This window comes from Capricornis sumatraensis, chromosome 9, assembly GCF_032405125.1.
Source record: "Capricornis sumatraensis isolate serow.1 chromosome 9, serow.2, whole genome shotgun sequence".
Taxonomy (NCBI): Eukaryota; Metazoa; Chordata; class Mammalia; order Artiodactyla; family Bovidae; genus Capricornis; species Capricornis sumatraensis.
The window spans coordinates 106,954,163-106,981,966 of record NC_091077.1 but is presented as its reverse complement, the minus strand read 5'-3'; the positions used below and the strand labels follow the sequence as shown (position 1 = coordinate 106,981,966).

Sequence of the window (27,804 nt, the reverse complement as noted above, 5' to 3'; positions counted from 1 at the left end):
AGAAAACTATTTCTGAAGTCTTCTTTAATACCATCCCTTAATAACGCATTAAAGTTTTCAGACAGGACAAGAAAAAATGTAGAACACAGGGAAACACAGGCCATTAAATATTAGCATTTTCAAAAAGAGCTTTGAGAGTGCTCATTATAAAACTATATAAAGCAATGTTGCTGTCATTTAGTCGCTAAATCATGTCATGCCCCGTGGACTGTAGCCCACCAGGCTTCTCTGTCCATGGGATTTTCCAGGCAAGAATATTGGAGTGAGTTGCCATTTCCTTCTCCAGGGGGATCCTCCCAAACCAGGGATCAAACCCACATCTCCTGCTTGGCAAGCGGATTATCTACCACTGAGCCTCCAGGGAAGCCCTACAGCAATCTCACTAATGAACAAATGCTTAGTGAAAGGATAAGAACTGACATAATGGAAAGGAAAGTATTTAGCTTATATTCTCAAGAACTAACATAAGCTTTCAAATAATACTGCAAAAAGATGTGAAATAATACTGTATTTATTTAACATTATTATAAATATGGGCCCCAACATGCTTCCTTATAAAACCCGTCAATTCATCTCCATTCCAAAATAGTTTCTATGTATATACAAACCTATATGGACTTTTATTTATTAATAGACTCATTCCATAAGTATTATTCTATAGCTTATTTTTGTTCTCTATCATATTCTCTGGTGATCTTTCCATACAAGCATATATAAAAGCCTATCTTATTCTATTTAAAGCCTGAATAATATGGAAAAATTGTGGAATTAGTATAGACCTACTATAATTCATTTAACCAATACCTTATTGATGAATATTTATGGTATTCCCAGTATTTTGCCAAAATGAAAGGACTACTTAGAGACCTTTACAATACTTGGCCTCTATCCGAAGTGTGTGTGTGAATATGTATATACACCATCATTTATACATATATATTAAAAAGTGAGAAAGTTTAATCTATAAATTGTTTGAAATGTTTTGGTGTATACCCAATAAAATAATTAATGACAGTGATATTATGCTTTACAACAGTTTTCTTGCCATATTTTGAAACAAACAAAAATTTTTCAGATGTCAAGTATTTCCAAAAGTCCCTGAAAAACCCAAGAATTGTGCTCAGAGTGCTTATTATCCCAAGCATTAAACACTAAAAGAAAAACCAATACAGAGAAACATAAAAGAGCGCCAAATAGACAAAAAAAAAAACAGAGTTGGAGTAATCAAGCCCTCTGACATTAGACTACCCTACAAACCTACAGCAATGAAAACAGTATGGTACTGTTCCAAAAATAGACTCATACATCAATAGAAAGGAATAGGGAGCCCAGAAATAAATCCACACACTTAGAGTCAGTTAATCTGTGACAAAAGATGCAAGAATATTCAACTGGTGCTGAAAAACACCACTTTTTTGTGTATAGCCTCTTGAAGAAACTGAAAAAAGAGTGAAAAAGTTGCCTTAAAACTCAACATTCAGAAAACTAATATCATGGCATCCAGTCCCATCACTTCATGGCAAATAGATGGGGAAACAGTGGAAACAGTGACAGACTTTATTTTGGTGGGCTCCAAAATCACTGCAGATGGTGACTGCAGCCATGAAATTAAAAGACGTTTACTCCTTGGAAGAAAAGTTATGACCAACCTAGATAGCATATTAAAAAGCAGAGACATTACTTTGTCAACAAAGGTCCGTCTAGTCAAGGCTATGGTTTTTCCTGTGGTCATGTATGGATGTGAGAGTTGGACTGTGAAGAAAGCTGAGCGCCAAAGAATTGATGCTTTTGAACTGCGGTGAGAAAACTCTTGAGAGTCTCTTGGACTGCAAGGAGATCCAACTAGTCCATCCTAAAGGATCAGTCCTAGGTGTTCATTGGAAGGAGTGATGTTGAAGCTGAAACTCCAATACTTTGGCCACCTCATGTGAAGAGTTGACTCACTGGAAAAGACCCTGGTGCTGGGAGGAATTGAGGGCAGGAGGAGAAGGGGACAGCAGAGGATGAGATGGCTGGATGGCATCTCCAACTCAATGGACGTGAGTTGAGTGAACTCCAGGAGTTGGTGATGGACAGGGAGGCCTGGTGTGCTGCGATTCATGGGGTCGCAAGGAGTTGGACATGACTGAACAACTGTACTGAACTAAGATGAGTGCAATTGTAGTTTGAGCATTCTTTGGCATTACCTTTCGCTGGGACTGGAATGAAAACTGACCTTTTCCACTTCTGTGACCACTGCTGAGTTTTCCAAAATTGCTGGCATATTCAGTGCAGCACTTTCACAGCATCATCTTTCAGGATTTCAAATAGCTCAACTGAAATTCCATCACCTCCACTAGATTTGTTCATAGTGATCCTTTCTAAGGCCTACTTGAGTTCACACTCCAGGATGTCTGGCTCTAGGTGAGTGATCACACCATCGTGGTTATCTGGGTCATCATGATCTTTTTGGTATACTTCTGTGTATTCTTGCCGCCTCTTACTATCTTCTGCTTTTGGTAGGTCCCTGGTGGACTTCCCTGGTGGCCCTGATGGTAAAGCCATCTGCCTACAATGTAGGAGACCTGGGTTTGATCCCTGGGTCAGGAAGATCTGCAGAAGAAGGAAATAGCAACCCACTCCAGTATTCTTGCCTGGAAAATCCCATGGACAGAGGAGCCTGGTGGGCTACAGTCCATGGGGTTGCAAAGAGTCGGACACGACTGAGCAACTTCAGTTTTACTTTTACTTTTCTGTTAGGTCCATACCATTTCTGTCCTTCACTGAGTCCATCTTTGCATGAAATATTCCCTTAGTATCTCTAACTTTTTTGAAGCGATCTCTAGTCGTTTACATTCTATTGTTTTCCTCTATTTCTTTGCATTGATCACTGAGGAAGGCTTTCTTATCTCTCCTTGCTATTCTTTGGAACTCTGCATTCAGATGCTTTTATCTTTCCTTTTCTCCTTTGCTTTTCACTTCTCTTCTTTTCACAGCTATTTATAAGGCCTCCTCAGATAACCATTTTGCTTTTCTGTACTTCTTTTCCTTGGGGATGGTCTTGATCCCTGCCTCCTGTACAATGTCATGAACCTCTGTCCACAGTTCATCAGGCACTCTGTCTTTCAGATCTAATCCCTTGAATCTATTTCTCACTTCCACTGTATAATAGTTAGGAATTGGATTTAGGTCATCCCTAAATGGTCTAGTGATTTTCCCTACTTTCTTCAATTTAAGTCTGAATTTGGCAGTAAGGAATTCATGATCTGAGATACAGTCAACTTCTGGTTTTGTTTTTGCTGACTGTATAGAGCTTCTCCATCTTTGGCTGCAAAGAATATAATCAATCTGATTTCACTATTGACTGTCTGGTGATGTCCATGTGTAGAGTCTTCTCTTGTGTTGTTATAAGAGGATGTTCGCTACGACTAGTGTGTTCTCTTGGCAAAACTCTATTAGCCTTTGCCCTGCTTCATTCTCTACTCCAAGGCCAAATTTGCCTGTTACTCCAAATGATTCTTGACTTCCTACTTTTGCATTCCAGTACCCTATAATGAAAAGGATATCATTTTTGAGTGTTAGTTATAGAAGGTCTTGTCAGTCTTCATAGAACCGTTCAACTTCAGCTTATTCAGTATTTCTGGTTGGGGCACAGACTTGGATTACTGTGATATTGAATGGCTTGCCTTGGAAAAGAAAAGAGTTCATTCTGCTATTTTTGAGATTGCATCCAAGTACTGCATTTTGGACTCTTTTGTTGACCATGATGGCTACTCCATTTCTTCTAAGGGATTCCCACCCACAGTAGTAGATATAATGGTCATCTGAGTTAAATTCACCCATTCCAGTCCATCTTAATTCACTGATTCCTAAAATGTTGATGTTCACTCTTGCCATCTCTTGTTTGACCACTTCCAATTTGCCTTGATTCATGGACCTGAATTCCAGGTTCCTGTGCAATATTGCTCTTTACAGCATCAGACCTTGCTTCCATCACCAGTCACATCCACAGCTGGGTGTTGTTTTTGCTTTGGCTCTATGTCGTCATTCTTTCTGGAGTTATTTCTCCACTGATCTCCAGTAGCAACCTGGGCACCTACCAACCTGGCAAGATCAACTTTCAGTGTCCTATCTTTTTGCCTTTTCATACTGTTCATGGGGTTCTCAAGGCAAGAATACTGAAGTGGCCTGCCATTCCCTTCTCCAGTGGACCACATTTTGTCAGAACTCTCCACATGACCCGTCTGTCGTGGGTGGCCCTACACAGCATGGCTCATAGTTTCATTAAGTTAGACAAGGCTGTGGTCCATGTGAATAGATTGGTTAGTTTTCTGTGACTGTGGTTTTCAGTCTGTCTGCCCTCTGATGGAGAAGGATACGAGGCTTCTGGAAGCTTCCTGATGGGAGAGAGTGACTGAGGGGGAACTGGGTCTTGTTCTGATTGGCGGGGCCATGCTCAGTAAATCCTTAATAACTCTTTCATCTTGCATTACATTAAAATATATACATATATACACACATATACATTCATATATATTTTTTAATGGAACTGAATTATTTTAACAGTGCCTATAGACACACTGAATAACTCATTCCTGGAATAAACTTCTTGAGGATAGTCTAATCCTAAGCTCATAACCTGAATTTAGACACTGTTCATTGAAATGTAGCTAAAGCTTTACCTCAGTAAGATGTAAGCAATTAAATCTTACACCACATTATCAAAGATTTATTCTAATTTATTGAATTTTTGTTCACTGCTTCATCACCATAATTAAGAAATAATGATTTATGAGTATAACTATTTTTAGCTCTAATTATACCCTAAAAAGCAATAAAACAAATTCTTCTTTGGCCACAAAATCTCTTACTTTATATATGCTTATAACAGTTAGCAATATTTAGTTTTACCCCATAAAACTCCAATATCTATATGTTCATTCTTTCTTGGTGTATTAAAATAAATTGATCAATTATAGCCTAAACTCCTTGAGAGTATTAAACCTTGCAACCTTAAACACATAGTAAATATATCTTGATGGGGCAATAAAATGGTTTAAAAAAACAAGAATAATTCATGCCATGTTCCTTCACCAAGCAGCTCAGGAATTAAGGAATGTAATTTATCACTGCACAAGAATTGAGAAACGCTACCATCCATTTTATGACATGCATTCAACTCTATTGGTACAAGCATAGTTCCGCAGCCTCAGCATTCCTGACATTTTTGCCAGATACTCTTCGCTGCAGGAGGCTGTCCTGTGACCTGCAGGATGAACAGCAACACCATGGTCTCTACCTTACCAGCTGACAAATGAAGATGTCTCAGACATTGTCAAGTGTCCCTTGAGAAGAACTGCCCAGGCGAGGGCCACTGATTTAGAGATAGCTGGCACCGTAACACAAAGTCAAAATGAGTCTCCTGTGAAGGGGATCAAACTTGGAGGAACAGACTCCTCCAGAATCATGTCATGCCTTCTTGGAAAGGCCCACTAATGCAGGGAACACCTGATCCACCGTGCCTCTCGTCGATGGTCAGGCCACCATGACTATCAAGCCCTCAGCTTCAACAAATCTACCGTGCCTCTCGTCGACGGTCAGACCACCATAACTGTGAAGCCCTCAGCTTCAACAAGTATTTGGTAGTTTCTTCAAGCCCGTCTGAGCAATTTGAAAGACATTAACCCTTACCAAGAGCTAGTCCCAGGATCCTACCACTCAGTTAATTATTTGTAAATGCTACATTCCTGAACAGTAGAAGGGAGACTCTTTGATTATATAACATAGGGATTTTTTTGCTGAATCTTTTGAAATAAAATTTCATTAAGTCAGATGATATACCATGTCCAAAACTGAAGAGAAACTGAGAAAACATCCAGCTGTATTTTTCACACAGGGATAGGTACATACAACACTTATCAACAAATTTTAGTTTCTGTCATTCCTGACAAAAACCAGGAGACAGATTAAATATCTTTGTTGCTGTTGTTTAGACAGATGAAATATCTTTGTTGTTGCAAATACCTGATGTTTTGCAACTCCATGAACTGAAGCCTGCCAGGCTTCTTTGTCCATGGGATTTCCCAGGCGAGAATACAGGAGTGGATTGCCATTTCCTTCCCACAGGATCTCACTGACCCAGGAACTGAATCCATGTCTCCTGCACTGGCAGGCAGACTCTCTACAAGAAGCCACCAAGGAAGTTCTAAATTTACTTTAAAAGAAGGATGCCTTAATTATGTTTTCTTATATGCAGAGTACATCATGAGAAACGCTGGGCTGGAAGAAGCACAAGCTGGAATCAAGATTGCTGGGAGAAATATCAATAACCTCAGATATGCAGATGACACCACCCTTATGGCAGAAAGTGAAGAGGAACTCAAAAGCCTCTTGATGAAAGTGAAACTGGACAGTGAAAAGTTGGCTTAAAGCTCAACATTCAGAAAACGAAGATCATGGCATCTGGTCCCATCACTTCATGGGAAATAGATGGGGAAACAGTGGAAACAGTGTCAGACTTTATTTTTTGGGGTTCCAAAATCACTGCAGATGGTGATTGCAGCCATGAAATTAAAAGACGTTTACTCCTTGGAAGAAAAGTTATGACCAACCTAGACAGCATATTGAAAAGCAGAGACATTACTTTGCCGACTAAGGTCCGTCTAGTCAAAGCTATGGTTTTTCCTGTGGTCATGTATGGCTGTGAGAGTTGGACTGTGAAGAAAGCTGAGTGCTGAAGAACTGATGCTTTTGAACTGTGGTGTTGGAGAAGACTCTTCAGAGTCCCTTGAACTGTAAGGAGATCCAACCAGTCCATCCTAAAGGAGATCAGTCCTGGGATTTCTTTGGAAAGAATGATAGTAAAGCTGAAACTCCAGTACTTTGGCCACCTCATGTGAAGAGTTGACTCATTGGAAAAGACTCTGATGCTGGGAGGGATTGGGGGCAGGAGGAGAAGGGGACGACAGAGGATGAGATGGCTGGATGGCATCACTGACTTGATGGACGTGAGTCTGAGTGGACTCTGGAAATTGGTGATGGACAGGGAGGCCTGGCGTGCTGTGATTCATGGGGTCGCAAAGAGTCGGACACGACTGAGGGACTGAACTGAATTGAATGTTTGAAAAGAAAAAAAATTAGATTTCTCAAAACCCTTTTAAAATTTTATACACTAATAACAAAAACTGGAAAGGAAACTGATATAATAGTCTGTAAGTTCAGATCAGTCACTCAGTCGTGTCTGACTCTTTGCGACTTTAACGTGATGGACTGCAGCACGTCAGGTCTCCCTGTCCATCACCAACTTCCGGAGCCTACTCAAACTCAAGTCCATTGAGCCAGTGATGCCATCCAACTGTCTCATCCTCTGTCATCTCCTTTTCCTCATGCCTTCAATCTTTCCCAGCATCACGGTCTTTTCCAGTGAATCAGCTCTTCATATCAGGTGGCCGAAGTATTGGAGTTTCTGCCTCAGCATCAGTCCTTCCAATGAACACCCAGGACTGATTTCCTTTAGAATGGACTGGTTGGATCTCCTTGCAGTCTAAGGGACTCTTCAAGAGTCTTCTGCAACACCACAGTTCAAAAGTATCATTCTTCAGGGTTCAGCTTTCTTTAGAGTCCAACTCTCATATCCATACATAACCACTGGAAAAACCATAGCCTTGACTAGACGGACACAGTAATGTCTCTGCTTTTAATATGCTGTCTAGGTTGGTCATAACGTTTCTTCCAAGGAGCAAGCGTCTATTAATTTCATGGCTGCAGTCACCATCTGCAGTGATTTTGGAGCCCCCAAAAATAAAGTCAGCCACTGTTTCCACTGTTTCCCCATCTATTTCCCATGAAGTGATGGCACCAGATGCCATGATCTTCGTTTTCTGAATGTTGAGCTTTAAGCCAATTTTTTCACTCTCCTCTTTCAATTTCATCAAGAGGCTCTTTAGATCTTCTTCACTTTCTGCCATAAGGGTAGTATCATCCGCATATCTGAGGTTATTGATATTTCTCCAGGCAATCTTGATTCCAGCTTGTGCTTCTTCCAGCCCAGCATTTCTCATGATGTATTCTGCATAGTAGTTAAATAAGCAGGGTGACAATTTACAGCCTTGATGTATTCCTTTTCCAATGTGGAACCAGTCTGTTGTTCCATGTCCAGCTCTAACTGTTGCTTCCTGACCTGCATACAGGTTTCTCAAGAGGCAGGTCAGGCAGTCTGGTGTTCCCATCTCTTGAAGAATTCTCCACAGTTTATTGTGATCCACACAGTCAAAGGCTTTGCCATAGTCAATAAGGCAGAAATTGATGTTTTTCTGGAACTCTCTTGCTTTTTCAATGATCCAGTGGATTCTGGCAATTTGATCTCTAGTTCCTCTGCCTTTTCTAAATCCAGCTTGAACATTTGGAAGTTCACGGTTCACATACTGTTGAAGTCTGGCTTGGAGAATTTTTAGCATTACTTTGCAACCATGTTAGATGAGTACAACTGTGCAGTAGTTTGGGCATTCTTTGGCTAGCTCTTGTTTGGGACTGGAATGAAAACTGATCTTTTCCAGTCCTGTGGGCACTACTGAGTTTTCCAAATTTGCTGGCATATTGAGTGCAGCACTTTCACAACATCATCTTTCAGGATCTCAAATAGCTCAACTGGAATTCCATCACCTCCACTAGCTTTGTTCATAGTGATGCTTCCTAAGGCCAACTTGACTTCGCATTCCAGGATGTCTGGCCTAGGTGAGCGATCACACCATCGTGACTGTCTGCGTTGTGAAGATAATTTTTGTACAGTTCTTCTGTGTATTCTTGTCGCCTCTTCTTAATATTTTCTGCTTCTGTTAGGTCCATACCATTTCTGTCCTTTATTGTGTCCATCTTTGCATGAAATGTTCCCTTGGTCTCTCTAATTTTTTTGAAGAGATCTCTTGACTTTCCCATTCTATTGTTTTCCTCTATTTCTTTGCATTGATCACTGAGGAAGGCTTTCTTATCTCTCCTTGCTGTTCTTTGGAACTCTGCATTCAAATGGATATATCTTTCCTTTTCTCCTTTGCCTTTAGCTTCTCTTCTTTTCACAGCTATTTGTAAGGCCTCCTCAGACAATCGTTTTGCCTTTTTGCATTTCTTTTTCTTGGAGATGGTCTTGATCCCTGGCTCCTGTACAAGGTCACGAACCCCTGTCCATAGTTCATCATGCACTCTATCAGATCTAATCCGTTGAATCTATTTGTCACTTCCACTGTTTAATAGTAAGGGATTTGATTTAGGTCATATCTGAATGGTCTCATGGTTTTCCCTACTTTCTTCAATTTAGTCTGAATTTGGCAATACAGAGTTCATGATCTGAGCCACACTCAGCTCCCGGTCTTGTTTTTGCTGACTGTATAGTTTCTCCATCTTTAGCTACAAAGAATACAATCAATCTGATTTCAGTGTTGACCATCTGGTGATGTCCATGTGTAGTCTTCTCTTGTGTTGTTGGAAGAGGGTGTTTGCTATGACCAGTGCATTCTCTTGGTAAAAGTCTTATTAGCCTTTGCCCTGCTTCATTCTGTACTCCAAGGCCAAATAATAGTCTATAACAGTTATAATAGTCTATAAGTGTTATAACAGTCTATAATAGAAGATATTTCTGCTTAAAGAGAAAACTCCAAAGTCAAATTTTTATACTAAATGCTTTTGACATCTGTAAGTTTCTTTTTATCTCTAATACTCATTGTCCTCATTAAGGACAAATATCTCTGCCATTTACAGGATGAAATGGGGTTAAAAAATTATATAAATTTTGGAAAAAATAAAACATTATTCTAATATTCTTATGTCATTAATAATTGGGCAAATGAATGTAACATCACACAGAATTTTTATTCTCAGAATTACCAAAATTAGTGATGATAATGGGTAAAGTTAACATATTTCTCAAAACATTTTAGTTTGACCAAACAAAAATCAGTTCATTTTTAGTTACTTTTCATTACTTTCAAGAAAACAAAAATTGGAATTTTAATCTGATAAAGGTAAACTATAAATAGTAACACTAATATTGAAGCTTCAGATTTTCTAAATACTTACATTACTTGCAAACTTTCTGCTGTTAAATTATTCCACATAATCTCATTTGCCTGTAGATTTTCATTTTCTTCTAGTAAGGAAGTATCAAACTCAATTTCTTGCTCCTTAGCAGCCGTTGTTCTAGTAAAGCATGCCAAATAATTTTGATCAATATGAATACCCTATCATAATATGTCTTAGTATACACTAAAGGCAGAATATTTGTTCTTATTTAAAATTATGTTAACAAAGTAGAGCAAAAATAAATAGTATAAATCAAACTAAACCTTAGGCCTCAATGATCTAGTCAAGTAATTTCAGCTTAGTTTCCTCATTTGTAGAACACAGGTATTAATCTGTTTTATTCCTTCTTCAATGATAATTAATGTAAAATAAGATGATGCATACATGAAAACATAATAAACGTAGTATCACTATAAAATTTAATACAAACAGAAAACAATAGGTTTATTATTATTACATAATTGTTACAAAGAAAGTATTACTTCATGAATTAAATATGGGTTTAAGCAATGATGTAGTAACAACTGAAAAACTTTTAAAGATCATTAAATAAATTAAATATCAATAGTTATAATCACTGAGAAAGGACTTTGAAAATAATTAAAAACAGACAAATTAGTATGACACAGCCTATGTCCTAACAAAGTTCGTCAGTATTTCTTATTTTAATTCATTAAATAATACATGGCAAAACATAATACTGTCAAAAATACTGAAAGAAGAATGAAAGCATCTATACATACCTATGAACATCTATGAAATTGTTGTATTCTGTGCTAGGGTCTATCTGCTCAACCGACATTTGAATCTCTTTATGAACGTTCACTATTTCCTCTGTAACAAGACTAGTTATCTGGCTGTATTCATCAAATATACCTTTTCTGAAAAGAAGAAGAAAGTTTTACAACATTTTAAATTTTTATCAGGGAAACACAGGCCCAGACAGGACTTGGAATGATAAAAATGAGAAATGTAATGCCAATTTTTACAGACGGTGGCTCCACGCACCACCTTATTTCATTCATTTACCTGGATAGTGAAGTAAACGGAGTATAGAAATGTATGCATTAACAGTTAACATTTGATGTAACAGAATAATTGCAAACGATCTACAACATGACATTTTTCAACATCTATCTAACATACAAAAATGGAAGCCTGAACTGATCACTTTCTACTTCTAAACAGTACCGCAGACAGGCTGGTCCCGCCACATGGAGATCAGGTCAGCTCCTGACCTGTGGGTCAGGTCCTGCGTCGGGAATGTTACTTTCACTGTGTGCGGCTTCCTCACAAGCCCGACCTCCTGGGTCTTCTCTTGCTCCTCGGCCTCTGTTCTTTTCCATATTATACTCAGAGTTTATCTGGCTTCTATCTCCAATGACCTTTCAATCTCTTCTGACTGCCAGTCAGTAGCAAAAATGATCATAACAGTTATTACCCTAACGTAATAAGTGCAAAAAGAAAACTATTCTGTTGCAAAGACCCTAATCCTCAACTTGATAATGCTATGTTGTAAAAATACACAACTGCTCATTTAGTAGCCTTAAAAAGTGTGGATAGACATGTTCATCCTGAATGTACCCAAATAAATATAAGACCCTGATTTTCTTTTCCAAAATCATCACTCACAAAAAGGAATCCTTACAAAATCTCTCTTATTTTGAAGAATTCTTTTACTTTATTTTGAATAGTGAAATACTATTTGGGTAAAAAAACAAATAAATTAAATTCAAACTGCTTCAGGCAATGCAAATTTTGAACAATTACAGAAATCACCTGATAGATACAGTTGAAAGAAAAGAGCGAGGTAGAAAAATCAATTCAGATTTAGTAAATGTCCTTGGGGCCTCACAGTTGAAAGTACTGGATGATATGAGTGTAAATGAGCCTCTCTAGATAATTCTTAAAAAGCAATACAGTAAGTTGTTATGATGTTAACACTCATCTTTATGACAAATTGGGGGAAAAAAGGAAGAAGTCTCCTAATGTTATATGAATGCGTGTGACAAAGCATTCAACTTTAGTGATATTCTATTTTTAAATGCTAGATCTAAAAAAATTTACTAGACAGTAAAGGTAATACACTTGTGAAATTATTAAATGTCTCTAAAGTATGTTCTCACGACGGTAAAGATACTATTATTTCATATGGGGAGTTTGAGAAAACATTGATTCATAAAATGAAAGTAGGAAAGGAAATATAAATTTATAAGTCAATAATATATAATTTAAAGAAGACATAACTAATTAAATATTTTAAGTAGGCATTTCACTATTTTATCAATACCCTTAAACGCTGACATATTCAAGTTAACTAAAATCTCTTTATCCTTCATTGGAAAAATGAGGACTCACCAGCATTAATAATGAGATGAAGTCTACCAGAGGGTGGTGTACTGAATTGATATGTATGGTAAACATGTATGCATGTGAATTACTAACCAACACTGTTAGCCCCCTGAAGGCAAAAATTGTGCCCTACTCATCTCTACATCCCCAAGCACCAGTGTGCTTTGCATACAGACAATTTCAATAAACACTTGTTCACTGTAATCTCATACGACTAGAAACAGGCAAATAAATAAATAAACAATTTCCTTTGGGATTATCAGATGCTCAAGTGGTCTACAGATAGATATCCACTTTTTAATGCTTATCAAAATAATGATTTTTTTTTCATTTAAATTTCCAGCTAACTGGAACAAAACAAAAGCATCCAAAAAGAAGAGTGAGTGAGCATAAAATGAAGGGATACCAGACAGGAAAATCAAGAAGGACCCAGGGAGAAAAGGTCTGAAACACCCTCTGAGCTAGTCCAGTGACACAGCTTACAAAACAAAGACAAATTTTATACAAAACTTTTAACCGGGAGGAAAAAGCAATGCTACAGTCACTTCAGGAAGGACTTTTACATCAAATGGGAAATGAAGCTTACAGCGCTTTAATCATTTCTTCTTGCATCTTCTGTAAGGAATCGAGAAGCAGAGGAAGCGTAGTGTCATAATACTGACTCTGATGAAGCTGTGCCCCTTTCAACGCCAGAACATACTGATTATGCAACACATGGAGTTTCATCGTGGCTTTATCATAACGTTCCTTAGCCTTTTCAGTTTCTTTCCCTGGGGAAAAAAAAGTTGAATGAAGTTAAGAGATCATTTTAAAAGTTCTGTCTTCACTGTATGCAAACTGAGTTTCTCATATATTTTATGAATAATCAAAAGGCTACTGAACACGTATTAATTTGTCAGTACTTTATACAAAGGATGCTCTGAAGCAAGTGTACCCTGCAGGAGCTGTTTGATGAATAAAGGTCAATATACAATCTTTTTGAAAAACTGTACAGATACTTGCTCCTTCTCATCTTCAAAGAGCTTACACCAAATTGGAATGACAGTACACGTGAAACTGCATAGCCAAGAAAACTAGAAAGTTTGTAAATAATGTTAAATTTGAAGGTCTACTTTTGAGACATCGATAAAGACCAGGGAAGTCAGAGGAGACTCTGTGGAGAAAACAGACCTTAAAAGATAAGGCAAGTCTGGAAAGGTATAAGAAAACAGGCGAGACAATAGTTCCTTCACCTCACTCTCCTTCTCCAGTTATTCCTTCATTTCATTCAATAAAAATTATTAACTGCTCATCCCCAGGAACTGTGCTAGACATTGTGAATTCAGCAATTGGCAAAACAGAGTCTTTGACAACAGCCCATGGTCTGGTGGTTTGGAATATTGAGTGAAAATATGGAGAGAATAAGCAACGTTACATAGGCAAGCAAATAAATAGCTCAAAGATAGCAAGTTTTGAGGAAATGAAGGAAATAAGCTGTATAGCTAAGACAGTTTTAGGTTGTGAATGACTTGAAAATCAAGCAGAGAAATTTAGACTTGATACAGAAGTCTAGAAGATGACAAAGTAATAAATTAAAAATTTCTATGATTCCCTTACTAAAATCATTCAGAAAATATTTATAGGTTGACAACATAAATGAATGATGATATAAACAAATAAAATTTTTAAGCAAATCTTCCATTTTTTAAGCAAACGGAGCAAATATTTCTTGTCAATTGTCTAGACTTCAAGTTTTTGCCCTCCATCCAAGGAGAGCTCACCAAATGAATCTTTCCCCCAAAATAAAACTTATTTTGAGAATTTTTGACGCCAGAGGCTTTTCTCTGCTTCCACTCTGTTTAGGCTCAGCACCCACTTGGATATTCCCTATAGACAGGAGTCTGAAAAGTATCTCCTGTTGAAGAAAGTCCCCAGCCCAGGGCCAAAAGCAGAGAACAACCCAGAGTTTTTGCAGAGAGAGAAGACATCAGACTTCCTCAGGCAGACCAACAGAATTGGAACTATTTTGTCTTTCTCCTCACTCTGCCAATTCTGAAGGAAAGGAGCCACATTCAGCTGGTGAAAAAGCAGACAAATCCTTCCAGCAAACTGGCATGTCTCTATTACCAACAAATTCTAGAGTTTCCAAACACCAGAACCATCACTGACTCCTCCAGGGAAGCTGCAGCTTGACTTCTCCCGTTACAGACATCAGCTTGTTTGTGCACAAGAGGGTATTTTAATAATTATCCAAATTATTCACAAAACATTGCCCTGGATAACCTATTTCACTTTATGACATAAAGAACTCGTTGATGAGAAGATAATTTAATCACCAGAGTGTCTTTCCTAAGCCCTTTCACAGCTGACTGGAAAGGTCCTAATACTACAGCAGGAGTATAGGGGCAAATATATTAACTCAGTTCTGATCTGAAGGGATCAGAAAAAGATGCCACTAGCTAGCAAAGAAGTAGATTTTCTCACTTTTTGATTACAGCACACAGGACAATATATTATACGCCATGAACTAGTGAATAGTCATATAAATTGCAAAATATATAACTGAAATAAGAAATTCATTTTAAAAATTCTTACCATTAAGAAGGATGCTGTGATTTTTTAAAAAAAATTCTATCATCTGAATTTTTAATTTTTAAAAATGTTCACTCAGAAACCAATATATTTTTGTCCTCTGTTAATATAAATTCCTAAAGTGATTATAACTTACTCTGGATGACATGAAGGTTAATTTTTTAACTTAGCAATTAATAAGACACTTCAATAATAATAATCACGAATGATTTTAAACATTCTTAGGAACACATTTGCTTACATGTGCAGTTACTTTAATCATTTCTTCATCGAATACTCTGTATAAATAATTTGGCCATAAACATTGCTACTTAACATCATTCTTGCAGAAATACATTTCCCAAAAAGTCTCCAAAAGCCAGTACAACTGATACATCTATGATCAGTCCTGCAGCCTTCCTCTAAAATAACAATCCCCTTTTCTACCAACCCACACAACTCACGCAGAGACTCCCATACGAAGCTGTCACCTGAGATCCAAACTGTATGCCCAATCAAACAGGAGCAAATCTTTCAGCTGGGAGCTGAGTCACATTAATGCCTGAACACCTGCTGCAGTGAAAGTCCATGGAAATTTGCTGCAGAAAGTGGAGAGCAGTGCTTTCTAACGTCCTTTTCTTAGAGTTGGCTCTATTGGTTTCATCATTTTTAAGCTGGTTTATGGTGCTCTTGCTTGATATTCAACAAATTCTGACGACATGTCAAAATTTCACGTACAATTAGGCCGTTAAATCAACGCCAAGAAATAAAGACGCCTTCTAGAGCCCACATGGCCCTAGTCAGAAAGCAAGGCAGCACTGTTTGAGGACTGCACCCTAACTGCATCCTAACTGTATTCTAATTCGCTGATTTCCACCGTAAGCTTAAAATTATAACTAGCAAATTCAATGTATTCCACATTTTCCCCCTGCATAAAAAATATTGCTTTCTTTGTATAAACTCTATTATTCCCAATTAATTACTCAGATATTTTTAGTGTAACTTCAGGAGTAAAGCTTTCCACACAAACATTTTCATGGAGACATTTAAACTATTTAAACCACCCATCTGTCTTCCTATTTGCACAGATTTTTAAGCTGTACACGACCATCTGTCTTTCTAGCTGGTATAGAAATGACTCATAAAATATGTTACACTTGGCTTACTAACATTTTATTATCCAAAATAATATTAGAAAACTTAAGAACTTCCCAGCTAATTTCTTTTCTCTTTATCAGATATCCCTGGAGAAGGAAATGGCAACCCACTCCGTACTCTTGCCTGGAAAATCCCATGGACAGAGGAGCCTAGTGGGCTACAGTCCATGGGGTCACAAAGAGTCGGACATGACTGAGTGACATCGTGGTTTATCAGATACAGTGTATGACCAACAATCTGAAGAAGGCTAGGTAGCCAAAGTCTATAAACAGCTTACCAGTACTCGTCTGCAAGTTTAGAAAACAATTAAAAGCCTCTGAAAACAGCCAAGGCAGAATCCATTATATTAAAATAATAATAATAATAACAATACATAGCATGAAAATTTCTTTTAAAATAGCTTTGGGTCTGAAACTGAAATAAATCGGGGGAATGTCTTAGTGTAGTCCGCTGTCCTCCAGGCGCACAGACACTCGCGCACTTGGTCACACTTATGCGTGCACCCTGTACTTCCTCCCTTGGAGATATTAATAAAAAGTTTCAAAAACACCAAAAACATGCCATGATTTGAAAAGAGAGTCTAATGTACTTTTACTTGATTTGTTTAAAAAAATATTTAGGGTTCCAAAGAGACTATGTAAGTAAATTCAAGAAATAGTAATACAGTGTGAAAACCAGTTATAACTAAATTTTTTAAAATTCTATTCACTTAACAAAATATATTACAAAAACTATGCACCATGATCCCTGCTGCATAGCATTTTAGTTCAGAATATCTCAGATCAACATTATACTTTCCTAGCTTTTACATAACCATACCTTAGCTTAAAATTAATGTGAACTACACACAGTAAATAAATTCTAATGACAGACACAGAATCATACCTCTGGTGATGTATGCTTTTATTTTTTTTACTGCCAAAAAGCACTGAAGCAGGGCATGGAGTCATTCTATGTGTCAATTAACAGGGGGAAAAACATCCAATTTTTCCTCCTCCACATAACAAAATTCACAAAAGAGACTAAATTACAATTCTTTTTCCTCCACTTGTTGACAAATCCATTTAATGTTTGTAATAATATAGTGTGTATACAACATGTCATGCCACAAACAATATTATGAAGCCAGCAAAACTCAATTACAGATGTTTGACATTTATAGGAGACAGGCTAGACTAGTCATTAAGTTAGTCTAGAAAGCCAAGTATTTTTTATTAAAAACCTCTGAAGCATTTACCATTTGTTAAATATTATGGTGAAAAGCCTCTGGGTAACAAATGAGAAGTGATTATTTTCCAAAAGTAAAGTGCCTGCAAGTAGTCTCTGCTTTGATGTGGATAAATAAACGTTTTATCACCTTACATTTTTCCTTTCTTTCAAAACATTCCTTCTCAACTACACAATACTTATTACTCTGAGTAAGAAGAACATGAACAAGAATTCATCTTAACTTACAAGTTACTTGGCCCAAATGTCTGCATGTGTTTTTTTCTCATGGAAGCTAAAGTAAGAACAAGTATGCTATGTGGGAACAATGAATAAGCTATCTATTTTACTCAGTCATGTTCTGACAATAACAAAGTTAAGAAGTCACTTTTCATCTTGGTTTCTCCTTCGATTAGCTGTACAATCCAAGCATGCCATTTAATATAAATTTCAGCTTCTAATTTTTAATCCTGGGAGTTAAATTGTCTGCCCTACTCAATCCACTGGGTTGTGATAGAAATTAAGTGGCAGAAAACTGTCAGACGCACAGTTAATAACAAATAAGACAGAATTTGGAGAGCGGAAAACAATCTTTTTGATTATATGTTCCTATAAAGTATTAAAAAATATAAGAGATGCATCCATACTAGTATAACAAGATTTTATGTATCAATCAAGAAATATTTATTGAAACACATTATAGGTTTTAGACTGTTCAAAGAACTAAAATAGTGATATTTTAAAATTCAATATAAAATACCTTTAAAGAGCAAGCTCCCTAGCTCTGTGCAATATCATTTCCTTGTACACAGTGACTGCTAGATTCAACTGACCCACAGTCTTTTAATAACCGACAAATTGAATGATATTTCATGGTCAAATCTATATTCCTAATAACAATGCGATGAATGGGGGGATTCTGAGTAGCTACAATAGGGGTAGCAGCATAATTCTGAATCACCCACATATTATCTAAGAATATAATAAAGAACAAAAAGAAAAACAAATGAAACCTGCACCCTCAGTATAACAGAGAATGTTCAAAGTTTAAATCTGCAGTGAGTAGAAAAATAAACATCAAATCTTTGAAAATGATCTTGCATCCTCCCACTGCAAGCCTTCATGGGCACCAAAGACTGTTCTGGGGGGAAAAAAAGGGAAATAAAAAGAAAAATGCACTGAAGAGAAACGGGAGACATACAAGAGCTAGCAGTGTGCCTAAGATTCGTCTAAACCACCATCAGAATATGCAGATCTACGCTACACGTGAAAACACTGAAGAAGTGTAACGTCTAAACCACCATCAGAATATCGAGGTCTACCCTACACGTGAAAACACTGAAGAAGTGTAGCGTCTAAACCACCATCAGAGTATGCAGGTCTACCCTACACATGAAAACACTGAAGAAGTGTAGCGTCTAAACCACCATCAGAATATGCAGGTCTACCCTACACGTGAAAACACTGAAGAAGTGTAACGTCTAAACCACCATCAGAATATCGAGGTCTACCCTACACGTGAAAACACTGAAGAAGTGTAAAGTCTAAACCACCATCAGAGTATCGAGGTCTACCCTACACGTGAAAACACTGAAGAAGTGTAAAGTCTAAACCACCATCAGAATATCGAGGTCTACCCTACACGTGAAAACACTGAAGAAGTGTAACGTCTAAAACCACCATCAGAGTATGCAGGTCTACCCTACACATGAAAGTACTGAAAAAGTGTAACCGTTGATCACAGAACCAACCTCGAGAAAGGTACTTTAACATGCATGTGAAAGGCAAGGGAGGCAGTCTTAGAAAGGTGATTCTTCAGAGGGAGAAATGGTAAGATGAAAGAACTCTGAAAGGAAAAAAAGAAAAATCCTACAGAAAAGCAAATAAAAATACAAGGACGCATACTTCTGTCACAAAAATGAAAGGCATGAGATTGTACCCTACTCGGCAAGCGAAAAAGTTGGGTTGCCTCAATTTCACAGATGCGGGCAAAAGATACAAGGCTCTTGGGACAGAGACAAAGGAGAGTTTACTTCTCAGTTTGTTTATGAGCAGCTAGAATATCATCATTTGTGGGAAAACAAGACTATAAAGTCAAACAACAACCAACAAACTCCCAGAAAATTTGTGTCCCACGTATAACAGAAAAGGGACTATTCACTGTAATATATCTTCAAATTCTTTAAATTATAGGGGAAAAAAATCAAACTTCAATTTTAAAAAATGGGCAAAAGAATTCACTAAAAATTACTTTTAAATGGCCTTTAAAGATATGAAAAGATGTTCAACCTCACTCATAGTAGAGGAAAGGTAAATTAAAATTACCTACCAAATTAACAAACACTGTTCTGACAATGATGTGGAGAAACCAATACTCTTATACATGGTTGGTGGGAATGTAAATTGGTATAATTTTTATAGAAGGATATCTGGCAATATCTAACAAAATTACACACACATTTATATTGTTACGCTACATTCACACTTCTAGAAGTTTACACTTAAGATATTGCTTCAAAAATAAAGACACTGCTTCAACAATTAAAAAAAAAACTTTATATACAAGTTTATTCATGGTAGTAGTGTAAATAATTGAAAAAAACTGAAACATGCCCATACATAAAAAAGTGCTTAAATAACTTATAATGAAGTGCTATGCAGCAGTTAAAAAGAATAACAAAATCTACAAACTGAAATACTGTGATCTTTCAGGACACAGTGTCAGGTGGAAAAACAAAATGAAAAAGCATATCATAATATTATGATTTTTGTATAAGAAATAAAGAGAAATGAGGGAGATATTCCTTAAGAATATAGTTCTATACAGTTCTGAGTTTTGGAACCATTAATGTCTAAACATGGAACAACAGACTGGTCCCAAATAGAAAAAGGAATACATCAAGGCTGTATAGTGTCACCCTGCTGATTTAACTTATATGCAGAGTATATCATGAGAAACGCTGGGCTGGAAGAAACACAAGCTGGAATCAAGATTGCCAGGAGAAATATCAATAACCTCAGATATGCAGATAACACCACCTGTATGGCAGAAAGTGAAGAAGAACTAAAGAGACTCTTGATGAAAGTGAAAGAGGAGAGTGAAAACGTTGGCTTAAAGCTCAACATTCAGAAAACGAAGATCATGGCATCTGGTCCCATCACTTCATGGGAAATGGATGGGGAAACAGTGGCTGACTGTTTTTTTTGGCTGCAAAATCACTGCAGATGGTGACTGCAGCCATGAAATTTAAAAGACACTTACTCCTTCAAAGGAAAGTTATGACCAACCTAGATAGCATATTAAAAAGCAGAGACATTACTTTTCCAACAAAGGTCCGTCTAGTCAAGGCTATGGTTTTTCCTGTGGTCATGTATGGATGTGAGAGTTGGACTGTGAAGAAGGCTGAGCGCTGAAGAATTAATGCTTTTGAACTGTGGTGTTGGAGAAGACTCTTGAGAGTCCCTTGGACTGCAAGGAGATCCAACCAGTCCATTCTGAAGGAGATCAGCCCTGGGATTTCTTTGGAGGAAATGATGCTGAAGCTGCAACTCCAATCCTTTGGCCACCTGATGCAAAGAACTGACTCATTTGAAAAGACCCTGAGGTTGGGAAAGATTGAAGGCAGAAGGAGGAGACAACAAAGAATGAGATGGCTGGATGGCATCACTGCCTCTATGGACATGAGTCTGAGTTAACTCCGGGAGTTGGTGATGGACAGGGAAGCCTGGAGTGCTGCAGTCCATGGGGTTGCAAAGACTTGGACATGACTGAGCAACTGAACTGAACTGAACTGAATGTCTAACCATTAACAAAATATATAAAGTCAACTAGGGTAAGAGAGGAAATGCAACTTAAAATAGGATACAATAGAAGCAAAAGTGGTGCCAGAGAAGATTTTTGAGTCCCTTGGCCTGCAAGAAGATCAAACCAATCAATCCTAAAGGAAATCAACCCTGAGTATTCTTTGGAGGGACAGATCCTGAAGTTAAAGCTCTAATACTTCAGCCACCTGATGTGAAGGGCCAACTCATTGGAAAAAGACCTTGATGAGAAAGACTGAGAGCAGGGGGAGAAGGGGACGACAGAGGATGAGGTAGTTGGATAGCATCGCCGACTTGATGGACGTGAGTCTGAGCAAGCTCCAGGAGTTTGTGCAGGACAGAGAAGCCTGGCGTGCTGCAGTCCACAGAGCTGCAAAGGGTCAGAATGACTGAGCAACTGGACAACAAGAAACAAGAACCAAACTGCTCTCCCCAGTTAGTAATGTAAACAGTGGGGAATAGAAAAATTAACCCGAGTAATTTGGCAAACAACATCTGGCCACACTGGAAGACAAAAGGCAAAAAGGGCTCTAAACAAGTACTGAACTGCAGTAAGTAGGTTTCTTTTTCTCAGAGGCATGAGTTGCAATTCTGAAGTCACCTTTTAGGGCTGAACAGATAAGCAGACTGCAAATAGTAGCAGCCAGGTTTCTCACTGTCAAAGGAGGAGATCGCAAATGTGTAAACAGGGACAGACAGAGCGAGCTGTTTGGTGTTTGAGGAGAATTAGAAGTACCAATGTGAATACTTCAGTTTCAATACAGATAGAGCAACAGATACAGAAGTCGGCACAGATGTATGCCTGTATGTTTGTGTGCACTCGCTCATTTCCTATCTCTGTCTACTGAGAACAAAGACATCCCAGTAGCAATGAGCACACCCAGGGACAAACATTGGTTTTTAACTATCATTTTCCACTAAGTGAAAGCTACAGATCCTTAGAGAAATGAAGCAAAACCCAGAATAGGAAAAGTATAAGATGAGCCATAAAATAAGTGCTCAATAAATAACAGGAACATGTCAAAAAGACAGAGGAACCAGTTTTCAGCTTCCTTCTCATGTACAGCGAAGATGATAATGTTGCTAAAACATTAATATTTGTAAAATATGGCTGAAGTATATATGAGAATTCTTTGTATTAATCTTCCTAAACTTCTGTTGTTCTGAAATAATGCCAGAATTAAAAATAGAAAGTTGTAAAAACTCATTAAAGCTCAAAAGTATCTAAATGTTCATTATATCTAAAAATTCAGTTATTTACCCTAGAGATAAAAAGTCTCAATGACAGAAAAAAAACTTGGTTTTAATATGTATGCTTCAAAGCAAGTATATTTACACAATAAGAAAAATTAATAAAGACGGCAGAAATAATTTTTTTATGATCCTTTTGTTGGTAATTCTGCTGTTTAAAATAATCCCCCAGCACTGTGCCAAAGTGTTACCTGGTGCTTTTATGCTCAAGAAGCCTGCGACGTGCCTTATGGAGCAAATATGTGTCAGATAGCTCTGTTGAGTCATGAATTACAACACTGCTAGCTGTGAGTTTAATATCAATGAGTCAACAATATACATTAAAGAAGGTGTCTTTAAACAGAAGCACACAAAAAATAAAGTGGTGTATTGACCAACTGTCAAAAATGCTGTGACCCTGCTTGCTGCTGCTGCTGCCGCTAAGTTGCTTCAGTCGTGTCCGACTCTGTGCAACCCTATAGACGGCAGCCCACCAGGCTCTGCCGTCCCTGGGATTCTCCAGGCAAGAACACTGGAGTGGGTTGCCATTCCTTCTCCAATGCGTGAAAGTGAAGTTGCTCAGTGGTGTCTGACTCTTTGTGACCCCATGGACTGCAGCCTACCAGGCTCCTCCGTCCACGGGATTTTCCAGGCAACAGTGCTGGAGTGGGGTGCCATCACCTTCTCCGGTGACCCTGCTTAAAGGGATCCAAATTCTTATGTTATCCTCACCCAGGGCAACGATTCAGTAATCAGCTAATGCTAATTCAGTATTCACATTGATTTCATAGAATGTAACTACCACAAATAACAAGAATCAATGGTGTATATATACCCAGAATTTGACCACTTCTCATCACCTCTGCTGCTGCCAGCCAGGTCCAAGAAAGTATTGAGCCCTTGCCTGGATTACTCCAGTAGCCGAGAAGTAATAGTACTTCCATTCCTCCCCAACCACTCATATTATTCTCAACAAAGCTACCAGAATTCTGCCGGGGTCCAGCCCCGGTGGATCCAGGGTGATTCAAAGGTGGGGACGGAGTCGGCGTCCTGGAAAAAACTTATTTAATTACAGATATAGAGCGAGATTAGAAACAGATAGTGTAGTAGGAGAATTAGTGGAGAAAAGAGGCTGAACAGCTGGTTTACATGGAATACCAATCACCACCTACATAGGCCACAGGCGTCTTTCCATTCTCCCAAAGGAGAGGAGGCACTGAGGCCTCCCCGGTCTGATCTCAGAAACCCAGGCAGAATTAGCAGGCTTGGTGAGTACCCACATTTCAGATGGGAATTCAGCCAGGAAAACGGGGAGCGAGAAAGAAACGACACGGGGGAATCAGTCTTTCCAGAAACTGATCCGATTTCATTTTTCAGGTTTGTTTATATACCTTTTTGTTAGACATAGGGATGAATACAGAGTCACGCGGGGGTCAGCAGACCTGACCCTTGTCACAATCAGGTGCTTCAAATAAAATTATACAAAGGTCTTATGAGTTTCATCATCTTTTAGCCATGAGGTCTGCTGACATTTTATGGCCCTTTCTGATACTGGTCAGTTAACCAGAAAACTTATTTTTCCAGGGGTGATTTTTTTCTTAAATCAGGCGCCACCCTCCAAATAAAGTTGCATTCCTATAAGGTGAGGGTGTAGTGAGTTACAATCAAGAAAGGAATTTACTTAACCTAAGGTTTAACATGATTAATCTTAAAGGTTAATACTTATTTCTCCTATATGCTAGTTATATTCATTACAAGGACAGGAATATGGAGATTTAGCAGCAAGTATTGGCTCAACAAATGTAAACCCTTCACCAATGTTCCCCTTAAGATCTATTTTGTCTTAAGATAGTGATAGTTACATAGCATAGTGATTTATAGTGATTTATAACAAAGTACAGTGATCTATAACAAAAGAGAAGATTAACTCAAAAGTCTAGTATTACTAACATCAAAAATTACTATATTTCCTTTTCTATATTCTAAATACATTGATTAATATATTCCCAGGTGCCTAAGGATATGGAGGCCTGATGGCAATCATTGACTCATCAATGAAAAAAGCCCTATGCTAATACTCCAAACTCTCTGTGCTGTTTATGGCTGAGAGGCTGTCACACAAGCTAGTCTGTCAGCAGAGAGGTTTGACCTGAGACATCCTTGTCACACCCAGGGCAGGGAATTAGCAGTAATTATTGGCAGGACAAATGAAAAAACCCTTCACCAGTATAATTCCTAATCAACCTACTAATGCTATACTAATAATCTTCTAACTTCTCAAAAGAGTCTGTATTTAGAAAGTTTTAAAACATCCCGTGCCTCTCACAGTTGGGAGGCTGTAAACAATCACATGCGGCCGGACGAGCCTGATCAGGCAGGCCAGAGAACCTCCAGAGTTCGTAAGTTGAAACACTCTTGTCACGCCCAGGAATTTTTATTAACTGGAGCTGCAAGTTAACTCCTTCTCTGACAGAAATGGTTATGGGGGAGAGCTCCCCGTAAAGTACTCTGGTTTTGGGGTAGATGCTCGGGAACAGGGGGTCTCCTGAGGCTTGATCACGCCTTTGCGTATGCCAAGCTTCCTTCCTCATGACCTTTGCCATGGGCGGAGTTCCTCACGCTGGCTCCCAACAGAATTCTACTCTTAAAACTTAAGTTCATGTCGTTCCTTTGCTCAAACCCTCCAAAGGCTTCCCACTTGCAAAGTGAGAGTGAAAGTCGCTCAGTCGTGTCCGACTCTTTGTGACCCCATGGACTATATAGTCCATGGACTTCTCCAGGCCAGAATACTGGAATGGGTAGCCTTTCCCTTCTCCAGGGGATCTTCCCAACCCAGGGATCGAACTGGGGTCTCCTGCATTGCAGGCGGATTCTTTACCAACTGAGCTACAGGGAAGCCCTAGCAAGACCCCACATAACCGGCGCGTCCCTTCCACTTACCATCGTTCTTCGTCTCCGTTCTCATCTCGTGCCTCCACACCTTCCCTTCACCAGCCCCTCAGTTCCAGCCACACAGGCATCTGTGCCACTCCTCAAAGGCACCACACATCTCAGGACTTCGCTTCCACTTTCCCTCTCTCTGGAGCACAGATAACCACATGTTCACTCCCTCACTTTTCACCCTTCATTTAAATGTTTTCCTTTGTGACACCTGACTTGATCATCCTCTGCATCCTATCTACCTACCAGGTTTTCCCCATCACACCTTTCATCACCTGACACACTATACGTTTCACTAATCAGCTGGCTTCTGCTCTGAAACGCAAGCTCCAAGAGGCAGGGATTTCCTGTGCTCCGTTATCTACAATATCATTTATACAGATGACAGTGCCTGGTATATAACGAGAAAATGCACAAACTGAGATAGTTCTTATTTTTTTTAAGTAAACTTAAATAATTTTTTTAAATTAAAAGTTAGAGGAAGATTACAGTTTTACCTTCTGCATCTGTTTATATCATCTTTCTAGTAATCAAGTCCAAAACTAATATTGTTAAGGAGCTCACCTAGAAAATATAGAGGAAAATCAGCAAAAGAATATAACTTCTGTTAATCTTGTTGTATATGAAACTTAGCTTTATTTACTTAATAAAACTAAGCAAAGGAGGGACAAATCAAATTATTCTTTCATATTATTTTTAGGAAGTTATCTGCAGAATATAAATGAATCATGTAGCATATCCTATCCCACATAATATTTCAGCATCTGATGCAAATATTATAAATGTCATTCCAATTTATACAGCTTTAACCCAATGTAAATTAGATTAATAATTAAGAGTATCATTATTCCTTATGACTTTGTAAAAGTCCTATCGTATTAAGTTCCATACACTGAAAAGCATTCATGCCATAAGTTAGCTGCTGATATATATAAATAAGTAGATCCAAAAAAAGAGAAAAACCTCCCACTTTCAGCTCATTTCAATAGACCAAAAACCAACAAACACAGCCTGAACTCTATTTTGGTCTTTAGTAAATTCTGTATTCAAAACACATTTCTTCCATATGTTGAACTGAGAGGTAGGTAATTTGAATTTCAGAGTATTTTCCTAGGGGACCTCCATACATCATTCATACATGATTCTGAATTTTTTTAATCCCCAATATTTAGGGGTTATCAAATAAGAAAGCCAGTTGCCATTCTTAGTGGACTCAAGGAAATCAACTAAAAGAGCTTTTCCTAAGTTTCATTCATTTTTAAGATTTAGATTTATTTAAACACAAATTCAACCATCTGTCTCAAGTCTGGGCTCATTTCAAACTGGTTTTCATAATTAAAGTACTCCAAAGAGACAACTCAATGGATCTAATCACTTTTAATTGGCTATAATAAATCACAGAACCATTCATAACGCATGAAGAGGCAATTTAAGAAAATCTACTTTCCCATTACTGAAAATTTTACTTTTGAATGAGACTTACAACTAATCCCCCACAGCTCAAGCAGTAGACACGCTGGCACTCTGTCTGCTCTGGGTGAGTGAGGGCTGGTAGATAATCAGGCGTTTTACCAATCCTTTCGTTTTCCTCTCTGTTTCTCATACAGAAGAAAAGAATTTGAAAAAGAGTTTGTTTCCTCTCTCTTGTTATAAAAGCTGATGAAGAAGGTTCCTCACAAGCTTCTCTAGACTGACTGGTATGGGCATGTATAGTGTGGAAGAGTTCATCCTGTCTTTCCTGAGTATGATATGCGCAAAGCAGACACAATGAGGCTCCCCCCATGTAAGAGAAGCCCCACAAATGTCTTTGTGGGTATTCTGAGGCTTAGTAAATATAAAACCATTAGTGTAATTCTAGGTATCAGAATACACAGCTGTGAAGCAGTTGTTTTGAATATCTTTTCTGATATTTCAGTATATCTTCGAGCAAACTATAGAACTTCAAAGGAAAATCATATTTAATTTCACTTAATTCAACACTATATAGCATTCCTTATATTTTATAAAATTAGCATGCATTTACTCCTTAGAAGTATTTTTTAACTTTGAAAAAGGTACAAACATGGCGTACAAACAAGGCTGTGCATGGAAGTATGCGGATAAAGATGACGCGTACTTTCTACAATATAGACAAGATGATGGCGGAACAAACAAACAAAATCTGGGAACGAATAAACTCAGACAACTTTACCAACAAATGAGAAGGAAGGATGAAGCCCACTAAGACTCAAAAATTTAGGTGAATGTGTCAAGTGGATATACGGAAGGTTGAAGAAAAGACCCAAATCATAATTATTCAGGCACATCTATAATATCTGAGATGAAAAATACAGTGCATGAAGTTAAAGGCAGGTTGGACACTGCAGAAGACAAGGTCAATAGAACTGCAGACGTAACCATACAAACTAACCAGCAGGAAGCAGAAACAGAACAGGACAAAGGGCGAAAGTGAACAGACCCTCAGAAGGCTGTAAGAAAGGCAAATAGCATGGTGCG

General features: G+C 38.1%; 1 protein-coding gene across 1 annotated transcript in view; it reads right to left on the bottom strand.

The window, feature by feature from the left end:
• The window catches only part of FER (FER tyrosine kinase), a 459,090-nt gene that overhangs the window by 325,804 nt on the left and 105,482 nt on the right, over window positions 1–27,804 (bottom strand). The window contains exons 5-7 of the mRNA XM_068979562.1: window positions 12,989–13,172; window positions 10,794–10,931; window positions 10,048–10,167 (exon numbers count right to left, since the gene is read on the bottom strand). Of these exons, the coding sequence (XP_068835663.1) occupies window positions 10,048–10,167; window positions 10,794–10,931; window positions 12,989–13,172 (442 nt within the window). The remainder of the gene's footprint in view (window positions 1–10,047; window positions 10,168–10,793; window positions 10,932–12,988; window positions 13,173–27,804) is intronic.